The 14,973-nt window shown below is 45.2% G+C and overlaps 2 protein-coding genes and 1 pseudogene across 2 annotated transcripts; 2 read left to right on the top strand and 1 right to left on the bottom strand.

The window, feature by feature from the left end:
* Positions 1-594: 594 nt before the first annotated feature.
* On the top strand, positions 595-4,060 carry LOC100384238 (uncharacterized). The gene is made up of 4 exons (XM_008647831.4): positions 595-2,443; positions 2,528-2,718; positions 2,803-3,038; positions 3,115-4,060. The coding sequence occupies exons 1-4, from the start codon at positions 912-914 to the stop codon at positions 3,832-3,834; spliced, it is 2,679 nt and encodes an 892-aa protein (XP_008646053.1). The 5' UTR covers positions 595-911; the 3' UTR covers positions 3,835-4,060.
* Positions 4,061-4,295: 235 nt separating this feature from the next.
* LOC100272519 (uncharacterized) lies at positions 4,296-7,421 on the bottom strand. The gene is made up of 6 exons (NM_001146988.2): positions 6,482-7,421; positions 6,201-6,392; positions 6,024-6,111; positions 5,869-5,939; positions 5,702-5,785; positions 4,296-4,814 (listed from the first exon to the last, which is right to left on the bottom strand). The coding sequence occupies exons 1-6, from the start codon at positions 7,355-7,357 to the stop codon at positions 4,710-4,712; spliced, it is 1,416 nt and encodes a 471-aa protein (NP_001140460.2). The 5' UTR covers positions 7,358-7,421; the 3' UTR covers positions 4,296-4,709.
* Positions 7,422-9,538: 2,117 nt separating this feature from the next.
* LOC118476122 (uncharacterized) lies at positions 9,539-9,965 on the top strand (annotated as a pseudogene).
* The last annotated feature ends 5,008 nt before the right edge of the window (positions 9,966-14,973 follow it).

Raw genomic sequence — 14,973 nt, 5'->3', positions numbered from 1 at the left:
ATAATCCTTTAGGTGACAAAATTTAGAGGATATTGCTGAAAACAGTCTAAGTAAAATTATATTTATACAGAAGAGACCCGATATCTAAGTGAGTATTTGAATGCACGAACTAATAGTTAGCTGCTAAAATTAGTCTAGACATCCAAACAATCTAGCTAACATTTCAGTTATTAACTACTATTAGCAAATTATGTAATAGTTAGCTAGACATTTATAACTATTATCCCTGATGCATTCCAACACCCTCAAGTGTGTCCCAAAGTGTAGGGCTCCGGCCCTTACGGTGAGCCCTTTGCCGCAAGTTGGGCGGTTCTTGATCTATTCCTTTTGTCATACTAGCGCACTGCGATCAAAGAGTCCACTCAGTCTCAACTAACCAACCACGAGGACGAAACCAGACACAGAACCCAGGCGATAATGACACATGGTCTCACAAATACGAGTCAAATGCCTGCAGCAGCCAGGCCGGAGTCTTGTGAACCTGCACTGCACATGCTTGGTGCCCAGCCTTCCAAGGCATGCACTCCAGACCAGTCCAGTCCAGGGCTGCCAACCATACACAACAACAGACTGGATATCCATACATCACCAAATTGCTTCACAAGATTACCATCATATATATCAGTTATTACCAGGACACAAAATAGCCGATAACGGATTTGGAACCGATGATGAACAATGACACACGGTTATAGCAGCTAGCAAGAGAAGAGAACCATTTGCCGCACTGTACATAGCCTGGCGAGGTGGTTGTACGTACGTACTCTTGGCAGGTGAGGTTCCTTGGAGTGGTGTTAAAGCCTGCACAGGTGGATGGGCAGCAAATGGAGCTCCTCGTCCTCGTGCGACAGACAAAGGAGGAGAGCTTCTCCCTCTCTCTCTCTCTTTCTCTCTAGCTGCCCGACTCATGAATGATCGATCAGCAGCGAAAAATGGGCCTGGCGGTGAAGCGCGTCTTCCTCCTCGTGCTCCTCCTGCTCAGCTTCGAGGTCCTGGAGGGGGCTCTCCTCCGCCTCGTGACCCACGAGGTCAGTGCCGTGGCAGTGACCCGTGATGCCGGTCCTGGGTTCGTCTCCAGGTTCAGGATGCTGCTGGCAGGACTGGACCGTCATGGGTCGCGACACCCACACCGGAGACATCGAAAGGGTTCTGCACCTGCAGCTCCAGCACCTGCACCGGCACCGGCACCGGCACCGGCACCGGCACCGGCACCGGCTCCAGCACCGGTTCAGGTTCAGGAAGGAAGAGCTGCTCCGACTCCGACTCCCGCTCCTCCTCCTCCTCCTCCCCACGAGAGCCATAGACTAAGAAACCCCAGCCACATTGCCCCAGTGAGGAGCGTGGCGCGCAGGCTGGGAGGTGGAGGTCACGCCAGGCTCCCCACAGCTGCCGTCGTCGCCCTGGCTGTTGCCGGAGCGTGTCTGCTTCTCCTCGGAGTTGCAATGGCGGCAGCAGCAGCAGCAGCGTCACTCAGGCGATCGAGGAAGCTCCACAAAAAGCCCTTCAAGCTGTTCTCTCATGGATCGAGAGCTCACAGGCCAACTTGTGTCACCGTCAAGGTTAGCTCGCATCCTAGTGCAGATCTGCTTTGCCCGGCCTCTGCTGTACAGTCCCAGGACTACCCATCCCTCAAGGAATCTACAGAGTCTAAGACCTTACCTGTTCTTCCCACTCCATCAATAAGTGCAGAGCTGATCATAGGCGAATACGCTCTGAAAACCAGCACCAACTTGCAGTCTGATGAAGCTGCTGATGACTCCTTCCGCTCGTTGCCCTCTTCTCATTCATCAGGTGCCTCCATTACGGAGTCGCCACTGCAAATCTGTGATAAACCTATCACAGATCCGTCTCCGCCCGATTCACCTTCTAGCTCATCGTACCGATCACTGTCACCAGACTGTAGATCTCCTTTCTGCCCAAAGACCACTTTCACAGCTCCTAGTGCCATTTGCCATCTTCCAGAAAACCAAAACGAGGAGAAAACTGCAACGGCTACTGACAACTCAGGACATCCTGAAGCTCTAAAGGTCGAGCAGGCCAATGCAAAGATCAGGTATCTACCGTCAGGATGTAATTCCAATTCCTGTGCTTCAGAGGCCACACCCTCCGAAACAAATCCAGCGTCCAGGGTTTCAAATACAGACGTCAATTTAGATCCAAAGGAATCGATGCGGAACGAAGCAAAGTCCAAAGCGCCCGGAGCAACAAGTACGCCCAAAACACCACCACCCCCTCCACCGCCAACCAAGCCTACTTCAAGTCTTAATAAAGGCCAGAGCTCTGGCCAGCCTCCGTTGCCACCTCCACTGCCGGTTCAGTTACAAGTCGGCACAGATGGGTTACCCCTTCCAAGGCTGAAACCTCTGCACTGGGACAAAGTAAGGGCAGCTCCAAACCGCTCAATGGTGTGGAATGACATTAAGTCCAATTCCTTTGCGTTTGAGTAAGCTACAAAAAATGATTCCCATCTAGATTGTCATTTCATCTCCTATTATTATTACATCTTACAACAGCATACGTTATGCAGATTTGATGAACAGATGATCGAGTCATTGTTTGCATACAACTTTCAAGGGCAAACAAAAAACGAGGACCCCAAGAGCAAGATTCTAGCTACCAGCAAACATGTCATCGAGCACCACAAGCTTCAAAATACTACCATACTCTTGAAGACCTTAAACGCTAGCACTGAACAAGTCTGCAGCTCTATAACGGAAGGTATATTTTTTGCTGCATTTGGATTTAAACTTGCCAGGTAAACGATGGCCAGATGAACCTACTGTCCTGTCTTGACAATCACAGGTGCTGGACTGTCCACCCAACAACTGGAAGCGCTGGTCAAGATGAGACCGTCCGAGGAAGAGGAGAAGAAGCTACTTGATTATGGCGGGGATACCAACATGTTGGATCCAGCAGAGAACTTTGTCAAGGTGCTGCTGACAATACCGATGTCATTTCCAAGAATTGAGGCGATGCTGTACAAGGAAACTTTTGACGACGAAGTTGCCCATCTCAGGATGTCCTTTGCACTGATTAGAGTAAGTAGAGCTATTTGATTAATTTAAAAAGATAGAAACACTCTATTGAAGCTGCAACTGCTTCTTTGTTTACTAGGGAGCCTGCAGCGAGCTCAGGTCGAGCAAATTGTTTCTAAGATTACTTGAAGCGGTACTCAAGACTGGAAACAGAATGAATGTTGGAACTATAAGAGGAGGGGCAAATGCTTTCAGACTTGACGCACTGCTGAAGCTGTCAGATATACGTGGAGCTGACGGGAAGACAACCCTCCTGCACTTTGTCGTCCAAGAGATGGAGCGATCGCAGGGATCAAAGGCTTCAGATAAGCCCAGTGGAACTTCTGGATCTTGTCAAGCCACACTGGCAGAAAGAGAAGGGTGTTCGGAAATGGGAACAGAATTTGTTTCAGAGTTAAGTAATGAGCTTGGCAATGTCAAGAAGGTAGCAAGTATAGATTTAGATACCTTGAAAAGTTCAATCTCGAATCTATCACGTGGACTGGCTCGATTGATAAGGCTTGTCGGGAAGGACCTTACCTGCAATGACAGGAACCAGAATTTCCTGCAGTGCATGAGATCATTCCAAACTCATGCAGAGAATACCATGCTGGAACTCAAGGTTGACGAAGCTGAGGTCCTACAGCAGGTCAGAGAACTCACAGAGTATTATCATGGAGAGGTTGGCAAGAACGAGTGCAACCTCCTCCATATATTTGTCATCATGAGGGATTTTCTCGGTTTGCTAGATAGGGTGTGCCGAGAAATGAGGGGTTCAAAGCACATGCAACCTCTGAACATAGTGCTTCCACTCAGGTGAATACGTTCATGATCAGACTTCACATTAACCAGTTGGACATTAACAAATTAACATTTTTGTGGAACTGTGTGTATAGTTATTGGCTTAATGATGGGTTTGTATCAGTTATGGAGAGTTTGTACACATGCAGAATTGTATTAGGATGATGATGTGTTTTGGTTGCATGGTTTTCAATTCATTGAATATACTCACAAGTCACAACTTAATGCTGACCATGTTATTGTTCTGGAGCATCCTATATAACCTGTACTCTTGTATGTTTTCGTTTTGCTAATAAATTTAAAAAAAAAATCAAACTCCAAAGACAGCAAGGCAGGGCCACTGCGCCAGTACACTTCAAAACAGTACCATGTCCATTTACATGCCAGTTTAAGTGCACCGGGGGACCTCTACCGCTTTACAAATTTCAAGAAAATATACTTCCCATAAGATAAATGAAAAAGGGACATAAACCATATTTTAGATACAAAATCTGCAGAACTATCTACAGCTTATAATTTATTGCTCTCCAATAATTCCACAATATCAATGGTACAGGGCAGGCCTAGTGCAGTGGTGAGAGCTATCTCACTCACTCATTCACCAGGTCACGGGTTTTCGAAACAGCCTCTCCATATTTACAGGGAGAAGGCTTGTCTCAGTTTATCCCTTTCACAAACCCTACTTATCTAGTAGCCTTTGGCACTGGGTCTACCCTTTTATCAACGGTATACTAACAAGATCCACAACAATGAGAGATACAAACCAGCACAAAAAGATCAGATAAATCATGTCGAATGTTCAAAGATACAAAAACTGGAGATCAACAACAGAACTCCAACTGCAACCAGACTATTTATGGGCATATAGATAAGATCATAACTCTTCAAGAGATCTCACAAAGTTAAGCTCTCAGGATCCTCAATAACCTTTGCAAAAGTTTGTAGGAATGCTGCCAAATCAGCCCCATATACAATCCTGTGATCAGCAGTGACATTGACCTAAAAAAATGTTCAAACAGCTTAGTTAAATACAAATGCCCTGATGCTGTAATTTCATACTCTATGTCCACTATGCCATAGCCACAATTCTGGCGAAATATTGCCAGTATAGTCCAGAACAATCTGTTCAACACAAGAATTATTACTAACACATTCCTAATGGCAATCAACCAAAGAAGTCCCAACTCCTAGCTGGCAATGATACTTCCACACAATAAAACCACCAATATACAACTCAAACAGACTTTGACTACAAGTTGTGGTGCTTGGTACCACCGTACTAGTGAATTGTATATTTTTCATTGCAAAATTACTTATCTTAGGCCAGCAAATCTATTTCTATGATTTAGACAGAAGCATAGAATAAAATCTACTCCTGTTTCAAAATGCAAGTCATTTTAGCATTGTCTTGTGTCAAACTTCTCCAACTATGACCAAGCTTATAGAAAATATATTAACATCTACACTAGCAATAAATGCATTATCAATACATACTCCATGGTGGATTTAATGAAAGTATGAAACTAAATTGGTGTTGTAGATATCAGTGCATTTTTTTTCTAAACTTGGTCAAAGGTAGAAAAGTTTCACTTAGGGAAAAACAAGAACAACCTACATTTTGAAACGTCATGAGTAATTATTATAGACAATAACTGTAATTATGCAATACTATTGGACATCTTGTCATCATAATTAACTAATGGCATTAAACCATGAAAAACACTTCAGATGACATATCTGACAAACCTCTACGACATAATAACTACATGTCATGAATACATTTTAAAAAATTGGTAGGATGTAGAAGTAAAACTATAAACATTTCACCATACTGATACATTATATGCAAATAACAGATGTCTATTACAATCAGGTACACAACTAACCAGCATTTTGCTCTTGACGCTAAAGAAACCATCTTTATCAGCCACAACTGTAGGTTTCGAGGCTCCAACAGCCATAATAGCTCCCTGCACTCATTGATACTCGAATATTAATCTTTGTATACATATTACAGTTTACATAGACTAGGAAGAAAAGGAAGTAAGCCCACCTGGCCAGGTGGAAGGATTGCATCAAACCGATCTACACCAAACATACCCAGGTTGGACAGTGTAAAAGTCCCTGCAAATAATCTTCAGGTAAGCATGTTCATAGAAGATTTGCAAAGGCAATCTAATACACTATGCAATGCCATGAATTCCATACCAGAGCTGTACTCATTTGGTTGGAGCTGTTTTGCTCGTGCTTTCTTCACTAGATCCTTCCAATTTTGCGAGAGCAAATATATATCCAGCTACAGTGTAACATTCAACAAGCTGTTTGATGAACTTGTTTGCTAAAACTGCGAATTGAAGCCGAATTTATCACAAAGATTGTACGTACCTTGTCAGCATCCTGAAGAACAGGTGTAATAAGGCCACCATCAATTGCCACAGCCACTGCAATGTTGATGTTACTGTTGTATGTGAAGCTCTTTCCATCCCTGCAGCTAGCATTGACAACAGGGTGCTGTGCAAGAGCCATGGCTGCAGCCTTCGCCAGCAGCACTGTCATTGTCACTCCCTTTGGCTTAACCTGTCAAAATCAAATCAGTCTAATTAGTAATCAGGAAGCAGGCTAAGGAAAACAAAGGAGCCTCAAGGTGCCCTGCTTCAAATCCTTACCTTTTCATACAGCTCGTCGAGTTTATCAGTAATAATGGGGTACCCAACGCGGAATGCTGGCACTGCCAGACTCTCCACCATGTTCTTGCTCACTGCAGCCTGCATGGTAGTGAATGGAACAACAGTCGCGCCAGGAACCGGTGGTAGAACTGCCGATTGAGGCACCGCACCCACTGAAGGTGCAGCCACAGGTGGTGGCGCAGCAGCAGCAGGAGCGGGCTTTGACTTCGGCTGGATTCCGGCAGCCGCCTCGACATCTGCCGACGTAATTCGACCATACGGCCCGGTGCCAGTCACCTTGGCAAGGTCCACCCTGTGCTGCTTAGCCAGCTTCTTAGCGTGCGGGCTGGCAATGCCCTTCGTACCCACGGCCACCGGCGTGGGAGCAGTGGCCGGAGCAGAAGGAGGGGGCGGCGTCGCTGCGGCATCCTCCGTCGGAGCAGGAGGCGCCTGCTGCGGCTGCCCGTTGGAGAGCTCCTGAGCCTTGGCGAGAGCGAGCGGCACCTCCTCCTCTGACTCCGCGAGCAGCGCGATGGGCGCGCCCACCGGCGCCGACTCGCCAGCCTGGACGAGGACCACCGCCACGATGCCGTCGTGGAAGGTCTCAACGTCCATGTCGGCCTTGTCAGACTCGACGACCACGACGGCGTCACCCTTGGAGACGCGATCACCCTCTCCAGCGGACCAGGAGACGATCTTGCCCTCCGTCATGGTGGAGCTCAGCGCCGGCATGAAGATCTCCCGGATCTTGGCGCGCACCACCATCCGCCCGCGCTGCGGCTGCCTCCAGCGCATGCCCGCCAGCACCGCTGCGGCACGGAGCCGGGTGGGCAGGGTAGAGGCGGAGAGCGAGAGGGATGCGGGGGCCGTCGCCATTGGAGAAGAATGTTCGACGTCGGAGGCGGAGGCGGGGAGGAGTGGAGGGCTTTGGCTGGTTTGGTATAGGGTGGTGGAAAGCAGAGAGGATGGCGGAGAAAGCAAGGCGAGGATGGCTTTGCAAACTCCGATGAAGCTGTCATGGACCGGGCTTTATCTTACTGTGGCCCACCTAGGTCATTAAACCAGTCTAGCCCATCGACGGAGGTTGTGAGCCCAGACCATTTACGGTCATCAAATATCTGGCCCATGTAAATTCATATTATTATTCATGGGCCAATTCTTAGGAGAATTCAATCTATAATACCACTTCCAACGGCAACAACAAATATGCAATCAGATTTTATGTGCAACATGCAAGCGAAGTTTCTGGCCCGTTAGATTATGATTCAATCATGTATTACATTTAACACTTAAACCCCCTAATAAACCATGATTAAGTCTACAGTTAGATTATAATCTAATGGACCAAGAGACTTGATTGCACGCTTGCATATAAGGCATGATTGCATATTAGTTGTTGCCCTAAACAATACCACTGCTAAGTAATCAATTTGCTTGGCTCTAATCTATATTGGCTTCTACTGCTTCTACAGTGTTATGTCTCTATGAATTACAGTTGCAGTAGTCCAAACAATCGACTTTAATACGAAGCGAACAACCCCAAGGTTAGAGGTCTAAGATGTACCACTCTTAAACTATTACCCCTTTAAAAATACCATGATAGCCACTAATCCCCATCTTTCCCTATACTAATCAAGTGTTGACACTATGTTTGTCGTACTTGAACAAATTTACACCCCTCACTATAGAGACCAGACGTGTTGAATGCATCATAACAATTATAATTCACGAAGTTCCAATGTATAATAGTAAAGGTCAACACAATGTTTTAATATTTAAGATGTATCTAATTTAAATATTTCATAAACGGTAACAAAACATTTCTACAACACAATAGTAAGTTCACAATCCAATGACATAGTGCAAAGTTATAAAGGAACATTACAACACTTCTTAAACAAGTCATTCATTTTGATGCTGACTCACATCCTTCTTGAGACAACACTGACAAACATCTTGCTGCAGTTGTCAAGCACCACCACATCAACTGCAGCAAGATGTTTGTTAGTGTTGTCTTAAGATATCATAGGGTCATCAAGCACTACCACATCAACTGCAGCAAGATGTCTGTTAGTGTTGTCTCAAGAAGGATGTGAGTCAACATCAAAATGAATGACTTGTTTAAGAAGTGTCGCAGTGTTCCTTTTTGGAACCTTTGCACAATGCAAGATATTTAAATTAGATGCATCTTAAATATTAAAACATTGTGTTGACCTTTACTCGGATTATAATTTGGAATTTCATGAAATATAATTTTTGTGATGCAATCAAAGCGACTAGTTTGTATAGTGAGGGGGCAAATTGGTTCAACTATGACAAACTTAATGTTAAAACTTGATTATTATAGGGAAAGATGGGGATTAGTAGCTATCATGGTATTGTTTGAAGGCAGAGTAGTTTAGGATCGGTATATCATAGACCTCTAATCTTAGCAATGGTATTGTTTAGATCCACCTATTTAGAAATGGTATAAATTGAATTCTCCTGCTAATTCCTACGTCAGTTTACAAAGATGGCTTTGGACCATGTACTAAGGAGGTGTTTGGTTCTAGGACTAAAATTTAGCACATGCCATATTGGATGTTTGAATGTCTACTACAAGTATTAAATGCAATCTAATTAAAAACTATAAAACTAAAGACTAAATGAGGAGCAAAAATTTTTAAACCTAATTAATCCATGATTAGCAAAAGTTTACTGTAGCATCACATGAGCACATGGAATAATTAGTTTTAATAGGTTGGTCTTATTGTTTAGTTCTCATTTATGTAATTAATTTTTTAATTAGATTATATTTAATACTTTTAAGTTTTAACTAGCATCAAACATCCATGTGACAGTTACTAAACTTTAGCGTCAGTAAACAAATAGGCCCTAAAATGATGGGCTTCAATCTAGCTTATTTCGTTAGGCACACAACTTCTACCACAGAACACCAAGCCGAGAAGGACCTATCCCGTAGGCCACAACGATCCCATCCAGCTCCTCCTCGCAACCAAATCTGTCGTCTCTACCGACGCCGCAGCCAGCATCATCGGAGGGTTCCGCACACCCTCGATGAATACGGACATCACTGCATCAACGAAGCTAGAGTACCCGGTCGTGGACCAGAACCCGACCTTTACCAAGGTGGTCGACAACTTCTCTGTGCTCGATTACATGCACCTCTCCACCATCTTCGCGATCTCCATCATTGTTGGTTACCTCTCCAGCTCACCTCCCCTCCTAGACCACTCCCCTTATAGATCCCCTCCCCTCGTAGATCCCCACCCAAACCTAATCTCCCACTTCAACCCTATCAGTAGCTCGGACCCACGCTTGTCGTCTAGGGATCAAGCCGGGGATCCGGGGTCCGTCGATGGTCACGGGTGGGCCTATCGGGGTCATGGGAGGGTTCGTGTACGCCTACTAGAACTCAGTTGGCTGCCTAATGGGATTCTTCCCCAACGAAGTCGAGGTCGCGCGCTACCAGCACAAGCTATAGCGAGGATCCAGCTTAACTGCATCTCTCTTTTTGCAGCTGTTATGTCCTTTTCTTTCATGACCTCGTATTAGCTTCAGTTCTTGATCTAGACACCTATACCCTTGGTTGAATAAATGTTGTTGTTGTTGCATAGCTATGATGATTGGATGATACAATTCACCACCTCTTGAAGTTGTTTGCTGAGAATTTCATTTCCATTTCAGTGAAGTTATGAGTATTGAAGTGATTTATGCTCGCCTCCTTTTGATGTTGTTTGGTGAGAAGGTCATCGACATTTCAATAAAGTGATTTCTTCTGTTGCATAGTAAAGTGATTAATGCTTGTTCGCTTCAAACTAAAGCCAGTTGTTCGTACTATTGCAACTGCAATTCAAAGAGACAAAACACTATAGAAGCAGTGTCAGTGTTTCGAACCTCGTTCAGACAAGTAAATTTATTGTGCGCGTTCTGGGCTCTGGACGGTGTGCATGGTGGCCACAAGATTTATAGTAGTTTGGACAGAACGTCCCTACATTCAGTCATTAGTGGCTTGCTCTACCAGCACCATTGATGATCAAACTTGTGGTTAAAATATGGTTTGTTGTTCGAACAAACTTGTGGTTAAAAGATGGTTCGCCATTCGAACAACGTTTGTTGATGACGGGGTGTGCGGGGCGACCGTTGTCACTTGGTTTCGATGAGCTTTTATGGCCGATATCCTACACTCGGCTCTCAAGATGGATTTTGCAAATATGTTTTATTCACTGTTTGCTTGAAGGGTTCATAGACGGGGCGCATATCCGCTCCGGCTAGACATGTACCATGGACTCTCGTTGGAAGTGAAAGGGATTTAGGCTTACCTAAATGATTTTGGTGGTTGAATTGCCCAACACAAATAATTGGACTAACTAGTTTGCTCTAGTGTACAAGTTATACAGGTGCCAAAGGTTCACACTTAGCCAATAAAAAGACCAAGTATTGGGTTCAACAATAGAGCAAAGGGATAACCGAAGTGTGCCCTGGTCTGGCGCACCGGACTGTCCAGTGTGCCACCGGACAGTGTCCGGTGCACCAGGGGACTTCACACTGAACTCCTCACCTTCGGGAAAATCCAGAGGTGCTCCGCTATAATTCACCGGACTGTCCGGTGTACACCGGACAGTGTCCGGTGCCCCAGGGAAGAGCGGCTCTGGAACTCGCCAGCCTCGGGAAATTGCTCCGCAATAATTCACTGGACTGTCCGGTGTACACCGGACTGTCCGGTGAACCAGCAGAGCAACGGCTACTTCGCGCCAACAGTCACCTGCAGGCGCATTTAATGTGCGCCAGAAGCGCGCAGAAGTCAGGCACGCGCGAGACGGTGCACCGGACAATCTACAGTACTTGTCCGGTGTGCACCGGACAGCCAGGCGGGCCCAGAAGTCAGAAGCTCCAACGGTCGAATCCCAACGGCCTGGTGACGTGGCTGGCACACCGGACATATCCGGTGTGCACCGGACTGTCCGGTGCACCATGCGACAGACAGCACCACCAAACGGCTAGTTTGGTGGTTGGGGCTATAAATACCCCCAACCACCCCACATTCAAGTCATCCAAGTTTTCACACTTCAACCACTTACAAGAGCTCTAGCATTCAATTCTAGACACACCCAAGTGATCAAATCCTCTCCAAACTCTACACAACGCCCTAGTGATTAGTAAGAGAGATTTGCTTGTGTTCTTTCGAGCTCTTGCGCTTGGATTGCTTTCTTCTTTCTTTGATTCTTTCTTGCGATCAAACTCACTTGTAATTAAGGCAAGAGACACCAATCTTGTGGTGGTCCTTGTGGGAACTTTGTGTTCCAAGCATTTGAGAAGAGAAAGCTCACTCGGTCCGAGGGACCGTTTGAGAGAGGGAAAGGGTTGAAAGAGACCTGGTCTTTGTGACCACCTCAACGGGGAGTAGGTTTGCGAGAACCGAACCTCGGTAAAACAAATCCACGTGTCACACTCTTTATTCGCTTGCGATTTGTTTTGCACCCTCTCTCGCGGACTTAATTATATTTCTAACGCTAACCCGACTTGTAGTTGTGATTATTTTTGAGAATTTCAGTTTCGCCCTATTCACCCCCCCTCTAGGCGACTTTCAATTGGTATCAGAGCCCGATGCTTCATTAGAGCCTAACCGCTCGAAGTGATGTCGGGAGAACTCGCCAAGAAGGAGATGGAGACCGGCGACAAGCCCGCTACAAGCCACAGGAAGGCTTCATCGGAAGAGTCCCACAACAAGGAGAAGAAGAAGGAGAAGAAGAAGGAGAAGAAGACTTCTTCTCACAAATCGCATCGGAGTGGCGACAAAATAAAGAAGATGAGGAAGGTGGTCTACTACGAGACCGACACTTCATCACCTTCTACCTCCGGCTCCGACGCGCCCTCCATAACTTCTAAGCGCCATGAGCGCAAGAAGTTTAGTAAGATCCCCTTACATTATCCTCGTACTTCTAGACATACTCCATTACTTTCTGTTCCATTAGGCAAACCGCCAACCTTTGACGGTGAAGATTATGCTAGGTGGAGTGATTTAATGAAATTTCATCTAACCTCACTCCACAAAAGTATATGGAATGTTGTTGAGTTTGGAGCACAGGTACCATCCGTAGGGGATGAGGATTATGATGAGGACGAGGTGGCCCAAATCGAGCACTTCAACTCCCAAGCCACAACAATACTCCTCGCCTCTCTAAGTAGGGAGGAGTACAACAAGGTGCAAGGATTAAAGAGCGCCAAAGAAGTTTGGGACGTGCTCAAGACCGCGCACGAGGGTGATGAACTCACCAAAATCACCAAGCGGGAAACGATCGAGGGGGAGCTTGGTCGCTTCCGTCTACGCCAAGGGGAGGAGCCACAAGACATGTACAACCGGCTCAAAACCTTGGTGAACCAAGTGCGCAACCTCAGAAGCAAAAAGTGGGATGACCACGAGGTGGTTAAGGTTATTCTAAGATCTCTTATTTTCCTTAACCCTACTCAAGTACAATTAATTCGTGGCAATCCAAGATATACACTAATGACTCCCGAGGAAGTAATCGGGAATTTTGTGAGCTTTGAATTTATGATCAAGGGCTCACGAAAGATCAACGAGCTTGACGGGCCCTCCACGTCCGAAGCATAACCGGTCGCATTTAAGGCGACGGAGGAGAAGAAGGAGGAGTCTACACCGAGTAGAACACCCATCGACGCCTCCAAGCTCGACAACGAGGAAATGGCGCTCGTCATCAAGAGCTTCCGCCAAATCCTCAAACAAAGGAGGGGGAAGGACTACAAACCCCGCTCCAAGAAAGTGTGTTACAAATGTGGTAAGCCCGGTCATTTTATTGCAAAATGTCCTATATCTAGTGACAGGGGCAACGACAAGAAGGGGAGAAGAAAGGAGAAGAAGAGATACTACAAGAAGAAGGGCGGCGATGCCCATGTTTGTCGGGAGTGGGACTCCGACGAAAGCTCTAGCGACTCCTCCGACGACGAGGACGCCGCCAACATCGCCGTCACCAAGGGACTTCGCTTCCCCAACGTCGGCCACAAGTGTCTCATGGCAAAGGACGGCAAAAAGAAGAAGGTTAAATCTAAAACCTCCACTAGATACGAATCCTCTAGTGATGAAAATGCTTGTGATGAGGAAGATAACTTGCGCACTCTTTTTGCCAACTTAAACATGCAACAAAAGGATAAATTAAATGAATTAATTAGTGCCATCCATGAGAAGGATGACCTATTGGACTCCCAAGAGAACTTCCTAATCAAGGAAAACAAAAAGCATGTTAAAGTTAAAAATGCTTATGCTCTAGAAGTTGAAAAATGTGAAAAATTATATAGTGAGCTAAGCACATGCCATGAAACCATTGACAACCTTAGAAATGAGAATGCTAATTTATTAGCTAAGATTGATTCAAATGTTTGTAATGGTTCAATTCCAAATGATAATGTTGAATTGCTTTCTAAAATAGAAGAATTGAACATGTCTCTTGCTAGCCTTAGGATTGAAAATGAGAAATTAATTGCTAGGGCTAAAGATTTTGATGTTTGCAATGCTACTATTTCCAATCTTAGTGACAAAAATGATATATTGTGTTCTAAGATTGTTGAACTTAATTCTTGCAAACCCTCTACATCTTCCATTGAGCATACTACCATTTGTACTAGATGTAGAGATGTTAACATTGATGCTATACATGATCACATGGCTTTAATTAAACAACAAAATGATCATATAGAAAAATTAGATGCTAAAATTGCCGAGCATAACTTAGAAAACGAAAAATTTAAATTTGCTAGAAGTATGCTCTATAGTGGGAGACGCCCTGGCATTAAGGATGGCATTGGCTTCCAACAGGGAGGCAATGTCAAACTTAATGCCCCTCCTAAGAAATTGTCCAACTTTGTTAAGGGCAAGGCTCCCATGCCTCAGGATAACGAGGGTTACATTTTATACCCTGCCGGTTATCCCGAGGACAAAATTAGGAGAATTCATTCTAGGAAGTCTCACTCTGGCCCTAACCATGCTTTTATGTATAAGGGTGAGACATCTAGCTCTAGGCAACCAATCCGTGCTAAGTTGCCTAAGAAGAAAACTCCTAGTGCATCAAATGAACATAACTTTTCATTTAAAACTTTTGATGCATCTTATGTTTTAACTAACAAATCCGGCAAAGTAGTTGCCAAATATGTTGGGGGCAAGCACAAGGGGTCAAAGACTTGTGTTTGGGTACCCAAAGTTCTTGTGTCTAATGCCAAAGGACCCAAAACCATTTGGGTACCTAAAGTCAAGAACTAAACTTGTTTTGTAGGTTTATGCATCCGGGGGCTCAAGTTGGATTATCGACAGCGGGTGCACAAACCACATGACAGGGGAGAAGAAAATGTTCTCCTCCTATGAGAAAAACCAGGATCCCCAACGAGCTATCACATTCGGGGATGGAAACCAAGGTTTGGTCAAGGGTTTGGGTAAAATTGCTATATCTCCTGACCATTCTATTTCCAATGTTTTCTTGTAG

Source organism: Zea mays, chromosome 1 (genome assembly GCF_902167145.1).
Source record: "Zea mays cultivar B73 chromosome 1, Zm-B73-REFERENCE-NAM-5.0, whole genome shotgun sequence".
Taxonomy (NCBI): Eukaryota; Viridiplantae; Streptophyta; class Magnoliopsida; order Poales; family Poaceae; genus Zea; species Zea mays.
This window is presented reverse-complemented; position numbering and strand designations above follow the sequence as displayed.